General features: G+C 42.6%; 1 protein-coding gene across 1 annotated transcript in view; it reads right to left on the bottom strand.

Moving 5' to 3' along the window:
- The window catches only part of si:ch211-186j3.6 (neural-cadherin), a 666499-nt gene that overhangs the window by 111506 nt on the left and 534750 nt on the right, over window positions 1-20243 (bottom strand). The window contains 1 exon segment of the mRNA XM_056278708.1: window positions 17031-17158. Within this exon segment, the coding sequence (XP_056134683.1) occupies window positions 17031-17158 (128 nt within the window).

Here is a 20243-nt window from a genome sequence, read left to right as displayed (position 1 = left end):
GTGTAAAACTAAACTTGAATTAACATATCTGTGCCAAAGAAAGGCTAGATCAGGCCTGTGTTTGACTCTGCCATCTCTGGGCCTTTCTCTCCCTGTGTTTTCCTGGAGCCCGCATTCGGGACAGGAGAGCTGGGCGGGGCAGAAAAAAGTTAACACGACACCCTCGGGGTAAAAAAAAACAGACTACAGAGCATTATCGTGTAAAACTCTCGGGACCGTCTGATTAGATGGCTTAATTTATAATCTGCTGTGTCTGATACAGCCTAAACCAGCTCTTGGACTTGAGTCTACAAAGAAGAGATCCGGAGTGAGTCCTGCCTATAGTAGCTGGTACATCCTGGTAAGACCTCAATTTTAAATATATCTGGAAGTAATTGCTGCTTTGGGGTGAAAATACTGTTAGATCTGAAGATGTCTCGCAGGAACACAAACAAGACTCAAGGTGAGGAGCCTGATTTTGTAACTTTGGATATACTCAAGGACATGTTGGAGCAACAGAAACATTGTTATGAAGAATTACTGAAAATACAAGCCGGTTCACCGCCCTGCAGAGTAGTCCATTAACAACAGAGAGGCGGGGATATTCAGTCCATAATTTTCTAAGCCACCGGGAGCTACCTCTCATCCACCCCCTAGGTGGATGAGAGGTTCAATACCTGCCTAATATCTGGGTCAGCCCGTTGTAGCTCCCTCATTTCCGTTCCATCATGTGAAAGTGCATGCATGAAAGACAAATCCTGCGTCTCACTGCTCCTCTCCACATGCTGTTCCCCTGCATTGAAGTCAGAGGTCTGGGGGTTCCCAGCGGGTGCTTGAAGCAGCTGAGTGTGTTTGGGGAACACTTGGCCCTTCCTCCGAGCCTATGACATTCACTTGTTTTGGCTGCCGCGTGGTGACATTTACCACCCTGAGCTCGGGGTCCTGAGGACGCCGTGAGAGTGCATCAGCATTAGTATGCCGTTGCCCGTCCTTGTGCTGTATAATCCAGTTATAAGGGTCTAGTTCCAATACCCATCTCGCTCTGCGTCCCGTGGGATCCTTGTCAATAGAAATGCCGCACAGGCCCAGCAGAGGCTTGTGATCAGTTACGATGGTAAAGGCAGCTGATCCAAAGTAATGTCTGAATTGGCGTATAGCCCACACTACAGCCCACAGTTCTCTGTCAAATGTAGACCAATGCCGTTCTGGGGAAGTGAGCGATTGGCTAGCATATGCCACCACTCGCTCCAGTCCGTCCCTGTCCTGAGCCAATACAGCCCCAACTGCTTCCATGGAGGCATCCGTGTACACTTTAAAGGGGATGTTAAAGTCAGGCATGGTGACAACCGGAGCAGATGAAAGCACCCCTTTCAGGTACTCAAAGGCTGTGTTACATTCAGTTGTCCATCTGAAAGGTGTGTCTTTGCAGGTGAGGCAATGCAGAGGAGCTGCACGCTGGGCGAAGTCCTTAACAAAGCGTCTGTAGTAAGAGCAAAGGCCCACAAATGCTCTCACTTCGGTTGGATTCTGTGGTGTGGGCCAGGTTCTGACTTTATCTGTGTTTCGAGGGTCAGGCTTTAAGCCGTGGCGAGAAACAACATGTCCCAGGAACACTACATGATCTCGAGCAAGGTGACACTTCTTAGAATCCAGCCTGAGGCCGGCTGTCTGAATCCTGGAGAAAACTTCGCGCAAACTGGAGAGATGGTCCTCAAAGGTGGGGCTGTATATTAGAATGTCATCGAGGTACACCATACACACCTGCCATGGGAGTCCTCTGAGCACCAGCTCCATCATGCGCTGGAATGTTACAGGTGAGTTAGTAAGGCCCATTGGCATCGACCGCCACTGATAGAGGCCCCGGCTCGTTGTGAAGGCAGTTTTCTACCTGTCTCCCTCAGCGACCTCGACCTGCCAGTATCCATTAGAGAAGTCCAACGTGCTGAACCACAGGGAGCCCGCCAGTGCATCCAGGGTCTCGTCCACCCTAGGGAGAGGATGAGAGTCTTTCACGGTTATACTGTTCAGGCGACGATAATCAATGCAGAACCTCCACTCACCATTCTTCTTCTTTACAAGGACAACAGGCGAGGCCCAGGGGCTGCAGCTTTCCTCAATTACCCCGTCAGCCAGCAGGGTGGCCACCTGCCTGTCTGTTTCCTCTCTCTTTTCTGGTGAAGTCCGGTAGGCACGCTGCCGTGGAGGAGGATGATCACCGGTCTTGATGTGATGTTGGATAACTGTGCATTTGCCAGTCCCTCCTTTTGATGTGCTGAATATCTCCTGATGCTCTGCCAGCAGTGCAGCCAGTTGTGCTTTCTGTTGCTGACTAGCGGGAGACTCCTCCAGTGACACAAAAGGCACATCACTGGATGAAATGGCAGAGACAGTCTCCGTCGGAACCTGTGGGAGTGACACGATTTCGGACTCATCCACAGAGAAAAACTCCCCCAGGTGCACGCCTTCCCTCAGTATAATGTCCTGATTTGTAGGGTTCAACACACGGGCTATGGTGACCCCGTCTTTCACAGATGTCACTGTGTGAGCTATGACACACTCCCTTTTGCCTTTGAGGTTGGGTGATAAGTAGCCCACAAAGTCGGGGAGCTGGTCAACGGGCCCAGGTGGGGACACACTCACAGGCACCAGCATCTCGGTGAGGGGGGGCAGTGTCATGACAGTGGCGATGGAAACATTACAACACTCAGGAATCAGGTCTTTGCCACTCAGAAGTGGAAGTACAGTGTCCCATAGGTGCAGTTTGCCACGGGCATAATCCAGGAGGGCATGATTTGTGACAAGAAAGTCCAGGCCCAGCAGCGCTGTTTGTGTGGACTCCCTAATGACGTGGAAAACATGCTGCCGGGAGGTCTTCCCCAGACGCAGTGTAACTGTTATGGTACCCAGTGTGTCAAGCATCTGTCCATTCACTGCCCGCGCAGCAATAAAGTCCGCTGTTAGGGGCCGCTTGTGCAGGGCTGGAACAGACATGCGGAAATTGTCACTGATAAATGACTCGGTTGCCCCTGAATCGACCAATATGTTAATTTCAGTCCCTTCAATGCTTCCCCTCACGTATGAGGTTCACTGCTCTGTCTCGTCTGGTGTCATGGCATTACTCGGGGAGGGGATAAGCATTCCTCCCTCCAGAGGGCCCATAGGCTCTGTAGCTGGTGTTTGGGCTGCAACATCAGCTACATCTCTTTTCCCAACTGGTTTGCTGAGTCTTCCCTCTTGGGGGAGAGAAAATGCATGCCTCGCCGTCTCTGTGTTTCCTCATTAGAGGGGCTCCTAGCAGGTCTGGGACCCCGCCAACTTGTGGAGTTGGCTCGGTTGTTGCAGGGGTCCAGTAGTCCTGTTTCTCCCTGGGGCCTCCTTCTGCTCGCCGCTCACACCAGCCACAGTCAGGTGAACGCCCTCTCTGTTCACCCCATGTGCAAGACCGACAGCCCTGCTCCCCACAAGTACACTGACACTGACCTCCACATACTGGGTGAGGGGCTTTCCGTTCATCTCTCCAGCGGCTGGATCGCAGTCGGTTGTTTTCCTCCGCCATTTGTTTCATTTCCATCCTCATTTCCCTCATATCCGCAGTAAGTCTATCCATAGCTCTGTACAAACCACCCCCATCAGATATGGAGTGCACCATAGCCGTTGCACTGCTTTCCGTGGGAGGCTGGCGTACGTGGGTGTTGACATAGTCCATCTTTAGGGCCTCTCGGGCCATCTCACACCGGCCAACAATGGTCAGGGCCTCAGCCAAATCAGTAGCTCCCTGCTCGTGACATTTAGCTCTCAGCGCCGGGTCAAGTCCAGCCAGAAATCTGCGAAATTTCTCCTCTTTCTGAGCTATATCACCATAGCCTGGGAATGCCTCTTGAACTAGCTTGCTTATTTCTGCTGCATATACTTCCAGACTCTCTCTGGGAGCACGGAGGCGGGCAGAGAGGTTTGCTCTGAAACAGTCAAGAAAATGTCTTTGTCCAAAAGCCTCCTGCAATTTCTCCTTTACCTTAGCGTAATACGCCTGAACGGCAGCTGGCAAGCTATCCCATAGCAGAAAAGCAGCCTTTGTTAGACGCGTTGGTAAAATCCTCACCAGTTCATAGTCAAAGTCATCGCCAGTGCCTCCAACCAGCGCCTTCACCGCCACTTCGTATTGTCTGGCCCAGCAGGGGAAACTTTGTTTTTCCTCCCCGGAAAATGGCGGCGGGAGTTCAAGCCTCACGTGGCTGGCGAACGGCTTTTCTCCACGTCGCTCTCTGTCATTATAGTCCAGCGGATCCTCGTATTTCCACATGTTTCTCCTCAATTATCTCAGAAGACAGCAGCAAGATGAGTGAAGTCTTCGTGCACACACCGCGCCGGGTTTCCGACACGACGAAGCTCCGCCGTTGCTAGCTGAGGCTAACTGAGAAGCTAACTGACTCTCCGAACCTTTCTTTTCGGTAATTTAAACGTCTTTCTTTTGCGGGACGTTGGCACAAGCATCCCACCACTGCCACCAATGTAACCGAGGGTTTGTAGATGTCGCCTATACTGTATGAAACTATAAAATAACAAATACGGAGGTTCCACTTTCACACGAGGACCACTTTATTTGGATTCTTCCCCCCACAGTACTCCACAGCAACAACACTGCGTACAGCACTTCCGCTATCTCTTCAGCCTTCAAAATAAGAGCTCAAGGCATATACTGTGGCAACAGCTTATAACAGGAACTTAAAATCACTAACAGGCAAGTTCAGAAAAATAGGTTACACCTCTTTTAGTACTTTTACTCAATTTATCCTTGAGTCAACAAATAAGAGAACTGATTCTCTGATGGCTGAGATTCAAGAGCTAAAGATTAGTCTGAAATACTCTCAAAAAGACATTGATGAAATAAAGGCTGACCAGACAAAGCATTCAGCTGAGGCTAAGGATCTTGCAAAGCAGGTCCTACAAATCAAATCAAAGCCATTGGATTCAAATGACAATTCTGAGAGAGTGGATTATCTGGAGAACCAAACACGGAGGAACAATGCCATCACTGAAGGCATCAAGACCGATAAAGCAGATGGGATTTGAGCTGAGACTGACACCAAGGTCTAAGAGCTATTCACCTCAAAGCTCAAACTGGACCCAGACACTATAGAGATAAAGCGTGCACACAGGAGTGGAAAGTACATGAGTGATCCTGAAAAACCGAGGCCAGTTGTGGTTAAGCATTTACACTTTAAAGACAAACAACTCATCATGATAAGGGCAAGGGCTAACCTCAGGAACACTTCAGTGTATATAAATGAAGACTTTTCAGATCAACTGCGCAAGAAGCGTGCTGCGCTGCTGCCAGTGATGAAGGAGGCAAGAGCTAGAGAGGACTATGCAGTTATTAGTTATGATTGCCTTATTGTGAAACTAAGGCGGGAGGGAAGGAGGATTGAGACCCACTGAACTGTACAAGAGTTGAATGTTCTGATGTTTGTTTCTCAAATGGAAGATTAGATGAATTATTGACTATGTCTTTTAAATTATCAAAGAAGGGTTTAAAAATAGCACATCTTAATATATGCAATCTTAAATATAAAGTTCATGAGGATACTTCCTTAATTGAAAGTGAGAATTTACACATATTTGCCATTTCAGAAACTCACTTAGATCCATCGGTAGATGTAAATGAAATTGCTGTGTCAGAATATAGAGGTTTTAGAAATGATAGAAACAGCTATGGTGGTGGTGTGGCAATATATATCCAGAACCATTTTCCTGTCAAGGATAAGAGGGGATCTTTTGACTTCAGCTATTGAGGCCCTATGGATTCAAATACATTTACCTCACACCGAACCATTTCTCTTAGGGTGTTGTTATAGACCCCCAAGTGCAAACGCTCAGTACTTAGACGATATATGTTACATGTTGCAGAAAGCTACAGACTGTGATAGAGAGATGTATTTTTCTAGGGGATTTGAATATAGACTGGCTCTCTGCAAAATGGTCATTGAAAAGGAAGCTGAGTGCAAAGGTGTGTAATTTATTTCAGGTGGTAAATGTACCTACTCAGGGGTACACAAACTGTGCAGGACAGAAATCAGCAACATGTATTGACCACATTTTCACTAATGCTAAAGAAATGTACTCAAAGGCTATATCAATTCCAATTGGCTTCAGTGATCACAATTTGGAGGCAATTGTTAGGAAAGCCAAAGTTCCAAAAGTTGGAACTAAAGTTTTGTTCAAAGATCTTTTAAATCTTTTTGTGAGAATGATTTCATTAGGGACATAAATAGGGTGCAATGAAACAATGTGTGTAAAATACATGAATGTGGATGCAGCGGTTGAACTTTTTACAAATACGTTTTTAAAAGTGGCTGATAAACAGGCTCCCATTAGGAAATTCACAGTAAGGAGAAGAAAAGCAGCTTGGATTGATGAGGAACTAGAAGCCTTGATGGCCTCGATGGTCATATTGATCACTAAGAAACCTAGTGACAAAAATAAATAGAAAAAAAGAAAATAAGGTATTATCAAAATAGGATAAATGAAATTAAACATGATGGAAAAAACTGTGGAAAACTTTAAATGAGCTAATGGGTAGATAGGGGGGAAATGCACCCTCCTTCCTAGAGTCAGACGGTACCTTTCTTACTAAACTATGATAATGAATGTTTTGTTCGAAAGATTGAGAAACTAAAAAATGAAACAACAACTTCAGATAACAAACTTTCAAAACAATTGATTAATGATCATTTTATGAAAAAGAGATTGTGAACTTGACTTTCAAGCTACAACAAGTGAATACAGTAGAAACACTTCTTAGTAGTGTAAATAGTGAAGAACCCTCAGGATTAGATAACCTTGATAGGAAATTCTTAGGAATGGTTTCTGGCCCTATTGCATTGCCTATATGAATATTTTGAACCTAAGTTTACAGAAGGGTGTATGTCCATTGGCATGGAAAGCTGCAAAAATTATTCCTTTACCCAAAAACCAGAAGGACATGTTCACAGGTGCTAATAGCCATCCTATCAGCATTCTTCCGGTGCTAAGCAAGCTTACGGAAAGAGTTGTGTTTGATCAAGTTTTATCTTATTTTTCTGTTAACAAACTTAACTCTGAATTTCAGCATGCCTACAAAAAAAGATCACTCCACAAGTAGTGCTTTGATGCAGATGACTGATCAGTGGCTGAGGAATATAGACAGGAAAATGATTGTGGGTGCTGTGCTACTTGATTTTAGTGGTGCGTTTGATTTAATAGACCACGAGATGCTTTTAATGAAACTTGCTGCTTATGGCTTTAATAATTTGACCGTTAATTGGATGAGGAGCTACTTATCAAACAGAACACGGACTGTTTACTTTAACGGTAGTTTTTCTACTGTAAGGACAGTACAGTGTGGTGTTCCTCAGGGAAGTTGTTTGGGCCAATTGCCACTTGTTTTGAGTAATGCTAGCTTAGCTATGTTTGCTGATGATTCCACAGTGTATATGTCATCAAACAGTGTGGATGAGTTAAATGTTCTATTGGAAAATGATATGAAATTAATTTTGGACTGGGTAACCATAAACAATCTAGTTTTGAATGTATCAAAGACGCAAACCATGCATTGTCAGAACTACAAACCCCAAAAGTTGGGACATTGTGTAAAACGTAAACAAAAACAGAATACAATGATTTACAAATCCTTTTCGAACAATATTCAATTGAATACACTACAAAGACAAGAGATTTAATGTTCAAATTGATAAACTTTATTGTTTTTTGCAAATATTCACTCATTTTGAATTTGATGCCTGCAACACGTTTCAAAAAAGCAGTGACAGGGGCATGTTCACCACTGTGTTACATCAACTTTCCTTTTAACAACACTCAATAAGCGTTTGGGAACTGAGGACACTAATTGTTGAAGCTTTGTAGGTGGAATTCTTTCCCATTCTTGCTTGATGTACGACTTCAGTTGCTCAACAGTCCGGGGTCTCCATTGTCGTATTTTGCGCTTCATAATGCGCCACACATTTTCAATGGGAGACAGGTCTGGACTGCAGGCAGGCCAGACAGTACCCGCACTCTTTTACTACAAAGCCATGCTGTTGTAACACGTGCAGAATGTGGCTTGGCATTGTCTTGCTGAAATAAGCAGGGATGTCCCTGAAAAAGATGTCGCTTGGATGGCAGCATATGTTGCTCCAAAACCTGCATGTACCTTTCAGCATTAATGGTGCCTTCACAGATGTGCAAGTTACCCATGCCATGGGCACCAACACACCCCCATACCATCACAGATGCTGGCTTTTGAACCTTGCGCTGATAACAATCTGGATGGTCCTAGCCCTCTTTAGCCTGGAGGACATGACGTCCATGATTTCCAAAAACAATTTGAAATGTGGACTTGTCAGACCACAGCACACTTTTCCATTTTGCGTCAGTCCATCTCAGATGAGCTTGGGCCCAGAGAAGCCGGCGGCATTTCTGTGTGCTGTTGATATATATATGGCTTTTGCTTTGCATGGTAGAGTTTTAACTTGCACTTGTAGATGTAGCGACGAACTGTGTTAACTGATGATGGTTTTCCGAAGTGTTCCTGAGCCCACGTGGTAATATCCTTTACAGAATGATGTCGGTTTTTAATGCAGTGCCGCCTGAGGGATCGAAGGTCACGGGCATTCACTGTTGGTTTTTGGCCTTGCCGCTTACATGCAGAGATTTCTCCGGATTCTCTGAATCTTTTGATGATATTATGGACTGTAGATGATGAAATCCCTAAATTCCTTGCAATTGTACGTTGAGAAACGTTGTTCTTAAACTGTTAGACTATTTGCTCACGCAGTTGTTCACAAAGTGGTGAACCTCGCCCCATCCTTGTTTGTGAACTACTTGAGCCTTCCAGGGATGCTCCTTTTATACCTAATCATGACACTCACCTATTTCCAATTAACCTGTTAACCTGTGGAATGTTCCAAACAGGTGTTTTTTGAGCATTCCTCAACTTTCCCAGTCTTTTGTTGCCCCTGTCCCAGCTTCTTTGGAACATGTTGCAGGCATCAAATTCAAAATGAGTGAATATTTGCAAAAAACAATAAAGTTTATCAGTTTGAACATTAAATATATTGTCTTTGTAGTGTATTCAACTGAATATAGGTCGAAAGGATTTGCAAATCATTGCATTCTGTTTTTATTCACGTTTTACACAACGTCCCAACTTCATTGAAATTGGGGTTTGTAATTAAGCATATCTATCAAGGGCAGCTGCATAGAACAAGTTATTGAGGCTAAACTTCTAGGAGTCATTCTTGATGAACAACTATCGTGACAGAATCACATAGACAAAATAATTGGAAAAATGGGGAGAGGAATATCTATGATAAGGAGATACTTCCCTTTCCTTACGCCAACTACCATCTTACAGGTTATACAAACCTTGGTTTTGTCACACCTTGACTACTGCCCAGCAATCTGGTCAAGTGCAGCAAAACAGGAGCTAAACAAGCGTCAGATAGTGCAGAATAGAGCAACACATCTTGCACTCAGATGTTCAATGAGAAAAGGTACAGACCAAATGCACCGTGATCTTGCCTGGTTGAAAGTAGAAGACAATAGGCAGTCTTCTAACGTTATTCAGGAATATAGTTGTGTCAAAACAATCGTACTGCCTGTACTCAAGAATAACTTTTTCCCAGGACAGACATGAACAAGACAAGTTAGAAGGGGTCATGTTACAATTCCTCAACCCAGAACAAATGCAATGAAAATAACTGCTATGTATAGGGCCATTTCACAGTGGAATAAGTTGCCATACGTTATTACTCAAGCAACAAGTAAAGAAAGTTTTAAAAAGCAACTTAAGAGGTTATTTTTGGGTACAGACATACACAGTGTCTAAAATGTCTAATACATAACTTTTTATATTTTTATTCTCTAAGTAAAGCCTTTCTGGCACTAGTTAATACTTTTGGGTTCACTCAGTTTGTTCATTGCAGTGGTAACACCCTTGATTTGGTTTTATCTAAAGGGATAGCTATTTCTGATCTGAATGTCTTGCCAACCACATCTGCTGTGTCAGACCATTTTCTCATCAAATTTGAAGCATTATTGGCCTGTCCAGTTAATGTCAGCACAGATGTAATTGCCACTTGCCACATTGGTCCTTCCACTGTAGCTGCATTTGGCCAGCAGCTGCCTGAAGTCTTGGCTCCTTTCACTGTGGTAACCGACTCTGTTTAACATTTTACTAATGACTTAAATTTGGCCCTCTCTAGTCTCCTCAATTCAGTTGCACCTCTCACTACCAAAGCTAGGCGACTAAAGAGGCCTACACCCTGGTTTAATGATGAGACACATGCTCTTAAGCAGACCTGCAGGAGACTGGAACGTAAATGGCGAAAATCAAAACTGGAAGTTTTTTTTACCTATTGTGGCATGAGTGTTTATTGATTTGGTTTTATCTAAAGGGATAGCTATTTCTGATCTGAATGTCTTGCCAACCACATCTGCTGTGTCAGACCATTTTCTCATCAAATTTGAAGCATTATTGGCCTGTCCAGTTAATGTCAGCACAGATGTAATTGCCACTTGCCACATTGGTCCTTCCACTGTAGCTGCATTTGGCCAGCAGCTGCCTGAAGTCTTGGCTCCTTTCACTGTGGTAACCGACTCTGTTTAACATTTTACTAATGACTTAAATTTGGCCCTCTCTAGTCTCCTCAATTCAGTTGCACCTCTCACTACCAAAGCTAGGCGACTAAAGAGGCCTACACCCTGGTTTAATGATGAGACACATGCTCTTAAGCAGACCTGCAGGAGACTGGAACGTAAATGGTGAAAATCAAAACTGGAAGTTTTTTTTACCTATTGTGGCATGAGTGTTTATTGAAATTCAAGTTTGCTTTATCTGCTGCAAAAAAGGTGTATCTCTCCCACTTAATCAATATTAATAAACATAACCCCAGATTTCTTTTGACACTGGATCTAAACTTACTAAAAAGCAGCCGTCTATTAGTTGCTCACCATTTACAGCCCATGGATTTTCTAGATTTTTTTCTGCAATAAGGTTGATGTGATCTTAAACAAAATTAGTTCTTCAACTCCAGCTACTCCTGCAGATCCTGTCTTACCAAATTCATATCTATACAACGAGTCACTGATAGTCCCTGTTATTACAGCTTTTGAGACTATCTCTCTTGATACTTTGACTAAGTTCGTGTCAGCTTCTAAATCAACTGCTTACCTACTTGACCCCTTACCAGCAAAACTTTTTAAAGACCTCTGGCCTTTTCTGGGACCTACAATGCTAGACATTGTTAACTTATCACTTACTACTGGCATTGTTCCCAGCAGTTTTAAGACAGCTGTGGTTAAACCTCTACTTTGAAAAAAAGCACCTCGATCCAGGGTCTCTTAATAACTATCGATCAGTCTCAAATCTTCCATTCTTTTCTAAAGTACTAGAGAGAGTTGTGTATCAACAACTTTCGACCCATATAAAAGAAAACCATGTATATGAACCTTTTCAATCGGCTTTCAGGCCCTGTCACTCCACTGAAACTGCTCTGACCAGAGTGGTGAATGATCTTGTACTAGCTATGGGCTCTGATTCCACTTCTGTGCTTCCACTACTGGACCTTAGAGCAGCCTTTGACACAATTGATCACTGCATACTATTAGATAGATTAAATTGTAATTTTGGTATCTCTGGCTTAGATCTCTCTTGGCTTATGTCCTACTTATCTGGAAGAACACATTGTGTCTGCTTTAGTAATATTATATCAAACTTTTCTGACGTTAAATATGGTGTGCCTCAGGGCTCAGTTCTTGGCCCTTGACTTTTTTCTCTTAACATTACACCTCTTGGCCAAATTATACGCAGCTATGGAATAAATTTTCATTGCTATGCTGATGATACTCAGTTGTATGTGCCTATAAGGGCTGATGATCATACTCAAATGACTAACTTAGAGGCCTGCTCTGCTATTGTGGAAAACTGGATGTCACTTAACTTTCTGCTTTTAAATTCAGATAAAACTGAAATGCTGGTCATTGGCCTTGTTAGACACAGACACCAATTTGATCAAGTAATGATAACAATCGAAAACTCTGTGGTTTCACAAAGTGTGGCAGCCCAAAATCTTGGTGTTACATTTGATCCCAGCCTTTCCTTTGATAAAAACATTAAAGAAATCACCAATACTGCCTTTTTTTCACTTGCGTAACATAGCTAAAATTCGGTCTTTTCGCTCCATGGCTGATGCAGGGACTCTAATACATGCATTTGTTTCATCCTGACTTGATTACTGTAATGTTGTGTTTTCAGGTCTGCCACATTCTAGTACTAAAAGTCTTCAGATGGTTCACAATGCTGCTGCTAGAATCCTAACTAAATCTAGGAAATTTGACCATATTACACCAATTCTTGCCTCCCTTCATTGACTTCCTATCCATGTTAGATCAGAATACAAGGTGCTTCTGCTGACTTATAAAATCCTAAATGGGCTTGCCCATCTTACCTGTCTGATCTCCTTAAACCGTACATTCCAGCTCGAGCTCTTCGCTCTCAAAATACAGGGCTCCTGTGTGTACCCAAAGTTAAAAAGAAGTCAGCTGGTGGCAGGGCCTTTTCCTATCGGGCTCCATTGTTGTGGAATAACCTGCCTGCTGCCATCAGAGAATCAGAGTATGTTGAGTCCTTTAAATCCAAACTTAAAACTCATCTTTTTGCCTTAGCCTACAGTTAGTTGCCTTTAAGTTGAGTGCTTCACAACCTGTACTGCATGGCGGGTCGGTTTTCTGTCTCAATGAATTTACCAACCACTGTTCTGCTGACGACATTATAGAGTATAGATTATGACTAATTGATGACTTAATTGATTATGACTAATGACTATTGCAAACGGTTCTCTTCTCTCACATGTCTTTTCTCTCCCTCTGAATGATGTCTTTTCCTTTCTCATTTTCTGTGTGTGAATGGTGTCTTGTGAGTCTCCCTTGTGTGCACGTGCAGTCAGTTCTCCTCCCAGGTCTCCATGGTGATGGTGGTCGCCACTTGGACACTGCCTGCCATTCCCCCCATCACATATGGCCTTTTTTTTTTTTACAAGATGATGCTGGTCACGTGGCTTGGGTCCTGGACTGTTCCGTTGGCATCTGGACACTGCTTGGCATCCTGCACATCATATTCTTCATACATTTTATAAGTTCATTATAATTGTGTTATCCTCTTTCAATGTTGTGTTGTTTAAATTGTGTAAACACAACATCCACTGCACATTGTCTGTCTTGGGAGAGTGATCTCTCCTCTGTTGCTCTCCCTGAGGTTTCTTCCTATTTTTTCTCCCTGTTAAAGGTTTTTTTTTCTTTTAGGGAGTTGTAGCTTATCCGATGAGAGGGTCTAAGGACAGGATGTTATGTTTCTGTTAAGCCCACAGAGGCAAATTTGTAATTTGTGATATTGGGCTATACATATAAATTGATTTGATTTGATTTGATTCTGTAATATGTAGCTCAAAGCAGTTGGTAGGAGTAGTCTGTGATAGATGCTACTGTAAGTGTGTGTGTGTGTGTGTGTGTGCGTGTGCGTGTGCGTGTGTGTGGGGGGGTTATGTGTTTGGCTTCTCTAATAATGCTGGTTTAATTGGGGTGGGGGATGAATTGAATTTAATGATGCAATTGTGTTTATTTATGCATGCATGTGAAAGCATGTGTATACATGGATGTTGCTGTAGGATGTTTTTAATGTGGACCCCAGGAAGAGTAGCTGTTGCCTTGCGTAACAGCTAATGAGGATCTAAATAAACATAATCACTCTGCCTTAGTTACTGTTGCTATACTGAACAAACCTTCAAGATGGACCCTGCTTTACTATTATAAAACTTCAATGTCCCTTTAACACCAGGATAGCTGAAGCTAACTCACCTTTGAGCAGATGTCAGTGTGCCTGTTAGTTTGATTATCAATTGGAAGTGTAATGTGCAAGGTTCAAACCATAGAAGGCACTCACAAAGTTCAGATTTGGTTTTGTGGAGAGGAATAAAAAATACATCACCTTCCCGTTACTTGGGATCATGTGGATCTGTTTAAGCGTTTCCCCAACAACACCTTTACACACTTCCCTATCTTGTACCGTTATCTCTTACTAAGCTGGCACTTTTGTAAATTGAAAGTGGAAAAAAATTGCAAAGTGTTGATTGGTGGAAAGCTGTGTCAACTGTTATTTTCAGTTGCATTTCCCCTCGGGGGTGAATAAAGTATTCTGATTCTGACTTGTCCACTGACCAATCCCACATTTCTGTAACAGTAGTTTAGTTTACATTCCAAATAAAACGTTGGGTGACTGCCTACAGTGCTTTTACCCTTTTTATCAAATCTTTGCATTGACAATGACACGAAGCACACGTCATACACAACCATAAAGGTCTGCAGAAGCAACGCCATCTGATAACAAAGGGATTTGGATCCGGGTCGTCAACTCTTAATAATGGTTAACACACTTTTATTTATGCCTTTCTTTTGAGATATGTATCCTCACACATTGGTGTGCAACACCTACATTGGTATCACCATTCATAAGTGGACCCATTATATACAGTACAGATATAAATACATGCACTTGGCCCTCACCACACACACACACACACACACACACACACACACACACACACACACACACACACACACACATTTACATACAGGCACCCTTATTTTTTCTCTACATAAATGATTTTACTTTGCTTACCTTAACTTGCTTTTCATGCATTAATTGTAATCATATGTGCAGACTGTGATTTATTGATTTGAGTTTTTATGACAGTGGTTGTCATGAAATGTTCTGAAACCACTTTGATCATGGTTACAGCAAGGAGTGGCTCTCCATACAGGGTTATCTCTCTAACTACTTGACAGCTTTGTTTCAGAATATCAGCAATATGTATCACAACAAGTCCTTAAACCCCATTCAATGTGTGTGTGTGTGTGTGTGTGTGTGTGTGTGTGTGTGTGTGTGTGTGTGTGTGTGTGTGTGGGTGCATAATGCTCATCCTGAATCTGTTTTCTTTTTCGTCCAAAGGAAAAAGAAAAACAAAAAATGACTGAATGGAACCAGTTCATGTCAAAGTGATTGGTTGTGACAACAACAGGTTAAAAAGTCTTTGCCAGGGATAGAAGCACACAAACACACCTAACCTGGTGGTCCTGTCTACAAATATCAAGATACTATATGTGTATGGAGCTCATGCAAAAGTTCAATAAGGAAGCTAATTTCTTTCACATTTTCCCCTTTTTCACTCACCTAATATTTTTATTATGCTCGTTTTGATTTCTCACTAGGTCACATTCATTCACAAAATTCCACGTGTCACCATCATTTTGCTTTCCATCGTTTACACTTTTCCATGCTGTCAAAGTCTTTCTCACACTCTCAAAGCTCCATGTCTCTTTCATTAATTCTGTGCATCATCACAGCTATCCAATCACCCTCCTGACAGCCCTGAGCTACCAGTCAGTCGATACATGCCAAAATCTAAAAGTCATCGCTAATCTCTCGTTCTCTGTTCGCAGAACCCAATGGAGCAGAGAATTAACCCAACTCCACCCCATCACCATCTCAAAAAAGCTCTCATTTGATCTGGCGATCTCCTTCCAGAGGCTCGACCACTACCAGCATCTCCTAAATACCTTCACGGGCCAAGGTCTATGGAGGGGTTTCATCACAATGGAGTCTAACTGCCAAACAAAAGGATAACTTCCATGTATCTGAACTCATAATAAAGCTTGTTATCATTCTTAATTTGATCTGTCCTTACTTATACAACATGCCTACTCTCCAGTAATTTTAAGGGACTTCTGAACAAAAATGTCCTTCAAATCCATATATGGTATGAACAGCTGAATTAAAGAACACCAGTGTGTTAATTTGAGGTTATAATCCTAAAGATCAGCTTTCCCTTTAACCTACTGATACCCATGGTGATATGTGGTAAATCAGTGCCATTTGATCACTCTAAATCCCAAAGACCCATTTTAAATGAAAAAAGGTCACCGGTGTTGTTACATCAGCACCTTCATCACTGCGAAATAAACAAACAAATCATGTATGTACCCGAATTTTAGCAATTGATGTTGTATCTGTAAGTCTTTTACAAACTTGTGCTCCCGTATCTGTTTAATAGTCATGTAGGAGCCAATTAGCACTCGATTGCATAAATAGGAACCAATCTCTGTCTGGTCAGGTGTTCCGCCCGGAAGGATAACAGTTTTTGACCACACACACCCACAGACACATGCTGAGGCAGCTCAGTCGTTACTTGTGGTTCTGGATATTACTGTTTGTTTGTCTTTGGAAATATGTTCGAATTTATCGGACACTAACAATAAATGGACGAAGTGTTCAACTGGCAAGTTAGTCTCGGACTTTGATTCACCAGACACGGTAATAAGTGCGTCAATTACGCTATCTGTGGTGCAACACCTCAGCGGCATAAAGTGTCGGCTTAGCCTCTATAACACAAGTCATATAAACATATCTTCAAACCCCTTGATACCTGCACTCTTTCATATGTGGTTGCAACACTAAAGACGTGCAGTGCTAGTCCATGCACTTCACATTTACCCCACACTAACCATTTAGATGAGCAACTACAAAAGTGATAATGATTTGGATAGATGCTCTCTTCAATATGCCTGAGATAGAAAGTATAAAAAAGAAAAAAAAGGAAATCTTCAGGATTGTTCTTTAGGTCAGAGCATAGATGCTGTTGTCAGTTAGATGTATTAAACGGCCAAGGTTGTAACAGCTAAGACCAACAATAGTAGCTGCTGAAAAAATTCCTGTGAAAGTCCAATGAAGCTCAGATCCATAACTACATTGCATCGCTTCCTGCTGAAGAAGTTAGTTCAATACCATCTTTATGTATAAACACAGGATTTACAGATCGGTCTTAGATTGAACAGCAAATACAAAAACAGAGGGTATGACATCTCTTTTGATGCGGGGGGGGGGGGAATACAACAACAACAAACAACCAAAAAAATGGATGATGTTGGTAAATCCTGGCTTGTGAGAAATAGGAGAAGTGTCTTACCTTGCTGTTGCTGCGGACATCTAACCGATGCCACCTCCTGTCTGCCACGTTCACGTTGCCGGGCAACTGTAACACCAACGTGCCGGAGCCATGGTTGATTTTCAGGGCGGGTGTGCCACCTATTAGCTCTGGGGGGGGGGGGGGTCGGTTAAAAGAGAAAATATTAGAGTTGGAATTGGTTTTGCTGTGATCACATTTTACCAAGTAAGTGGCATGACAAGGTGAGAGATAGGTGAATGATGGCCACCACCATAGACAGACAGACCACGAGCAGAGATGGCCGATGGGTAAAAATGCAATCTGTCGTACTAACCTCAGCCTAATTGTTGATCAAACTAATCATGAAATATTGTTGCACAACCTAACCAATTTTAACATAACTTTGAAGCTTATTTTTTTCTATGCCAAAAAAAAAATCATAATTATTGTATAAAAGATGGCATAATTCATTTATTTTCTCTATTCACAAAGCGGACAATAAAAAGGAAAAATATTTTTTTTTGCAATTTATTCAAATGGGAAATTAAAAGGTAATGAAGCAGCTAAGAATGCTGCACTGTCTGCAAACCATTAGGGGAACATACTATGTCTACCATCCAGAACATGGCAATTCATCATCATACAAGCTGAAATTACATTTTACAAAAACAGACAGCACTTAAGAATAAAATCAAAGTCCTTCACACTCCATTGTGTGTTTGTATAAAACTTTTACCTCCAACACTATCCTGCATAGTCAAAAGACTTAATCAGAGACAGACCAAAGGTCTATTTCTAGACTGCAAAGCCATGGGACTTGCTAGCTCACTGTGGCCTCTTACAAAACTATTGTTGCCCCTCAAAAAGACTTCACAGTGTGGTCGGACATCCTGGCTTATATGTCTTTGATTCTATTTATATTTGTCGAATGAGGTTGAGATACTTTCGTTGTTTCCTATCAATGTATAACAACTTCATGTCAATAGGTATGAGCTGCCCTGTAGATCATGTCGCCAACTGTACCACAATCAGGGAGATGGTTCCTTCAAAAGCATTACCCCCCGCCCTTTTCTCCCCAATGGTATCCGGCCAATTACCCCACTCTTCTGAGCCATTCCGGTCATTGCTCCACCCCCTCTGCCTATCCGGGGTGGGCTGCAGACTACCACATGTTTCCTCCGATGCATGCGGAGCTGCTAGCCGCTTCTTTTCACCTGACAATGAGGAGTTTCACCAGGAGGACATAGCACATGGGAGGATTATGCTATGCCCCCCAGTTCCCCCTCCCCCTGAACAGGCACCCCAACTGACCAGAGAAGGTGCTAGTGCAGCGACCAGGACACATACCCACATCCAGCTTCCCACCCGTAGACATGGCCAATTGTGTCTGTAGGGATGCCCGACCAAGCCAGAGGTAATATGGGGATTCGAACCGGCGATCCCCGTGTTGGTAGGCAATGGAATGGACCGCTACGCCACCTGGATGCCCTAAAAGCATTACTTTTTATCTGTTAGCATGGGGGCTCCTGGTAAGAATATTCATGGTCTACTCCTGGTCTTCTTGCCAGTGGAGATGGGTTTATGCAATGACTGAAAAAAACTGGGAAACTACAGTCAAAATAGCTGCACAGCAGTGTGAATTTCACTAACGTCTGCACAATGACATTTGTCTTGAAGCTTGAGTCAGAAGTTCTAAGTCAAAAGAATGTGACAAGAATTGAGTTTTTGTCTCATTGCTCTTCAAACCATTGTGTGTCTGACTTTGTCTGGGCTTTCGTCATCCCTCTCACTACACCACACACAATGTCACTCTGTCTATCATACTTTCATCCTTGTTTTTCTCCTGCCTTCTGCCTATCTACTCTTTTGATGATGTTTCGCCATAAATGATTTTTTTTTTGCACCACTTTCAAATAATTCAACAGCAATCACTTTCTAGAGACACTTGTATTCACCTTACCGATATAACTGTCGAGAAACCATTTTTTTCTTTCGGGTCAGGCTCGCTTATGATGCATGCAAAATTATTTTCTCTCTTTTTGTGTGATTTATGTGGGTTGGTGGACAACACTTTTGTCACAACCTTAACCTCAACCACAAAAAGCTCAGGTGTTAGTATACTTTCTGGTTCTCCTGTTGAGACTTCACCTGATGTTAGTGAATCACAGAGTAATGTGCCTGTAGAAAAAGACCAGTCATATATGATACTTCAAATCAAATCAGTTTGAATAGCTTTAAATTATTTAACAGGCTGAAATAAGTGAATCATAAATTAATAAATAAGCAACAGAAAGAAAGCCAGTGAAGTTTTTTTTTCAATCTAGTGTCTCCTTCATAGCCTCTCTTCCTGTCACCTTACTTTCAATTACCTGAGAGTTGACTCAGCCTGCCGTGACTGCAAGATGAGTTGGTACTTCTGAGATGGTACAATTGCCCCAAGTAATTGAGCAAATTTCAGTAAATTTCATATATCAATTCGAAGACTGTCCTCTTTCATTGAATGTGTCTTTGGTGCTACCTCTCCTAACCTCTGTCTCTGTTACTTCATTCATACCCTCCTCTCATCTACTGCTCCACTTTACTATCACCCCAGTTTCTGTCTCCATATCTCATTCTCTCTGTCATCTCACTCTCTAGCTGACTAGACTATCTCCACCCCTCCAATTCCTCCCCGCTGACAGTTTTCATTCTTTGTCTGCAGCTGCTGTTACAGCCCTGCAAGAGCTGTCTTGGCATACTGGCAATATATAGAAGATGACAGTCACTGAAAAGCAGTCAACAGGTAGGACTGATTGTCTCATAATCTGGCAGGGCTAAGGACCTCTTGTTGGCAAGATTGACGTGACATTTTCTTCAGAGCTGGAGAGACTTTAGGGGCTCAAAGCAAAATGGAGGTGAGAGAGGATATGGGAGAGCGAGAACAAGAAATGAAGGAACAAAAAACAAGGGGAGGAGGGAGGCATGCAGAGGAAAAGAGAGGAGAAAAAAGCTACTCAGAGTGCAGATGTGTGTGGGCAAGAGAGTGATGAAGCAATGAGGACCTCCGTTAAACAGCAAGAGGACAAGTGTGAATCAGAAGGAAGTCTGAGAGACAGGTCACATGAAAGTCAGATAAAAAATATTTTGGAGAAATTGAAACTGAAAAATAGAAAAACAAAACAAAAAGGAAAGTGACAGGAGGGTGATGGAGGGGGAACAATACAGTCAGCAAATAAATCTTCATACACCAGTCAA

This window comes from Lampris incognitus, chromosome 4 (assembly GCF_029633865.1).
Source record: "Lampris incognitus isolate fLamInc1 chromosome 4, fLamInc1.hap2, whole genome shotgun sequence".
In the NCBI taxonomy this organism is placed as follows: domain Eukaryota; kingdom Metazoa; phylum Chordata; class Actinopteri; order Lampriformes; family Lampridae; genus Lampris; species Lampris incognitus.
Note: the sequence above shows the minus strand (reverse complement) of the source record. Positions and strands in the feature narration are given on the sequence as shown.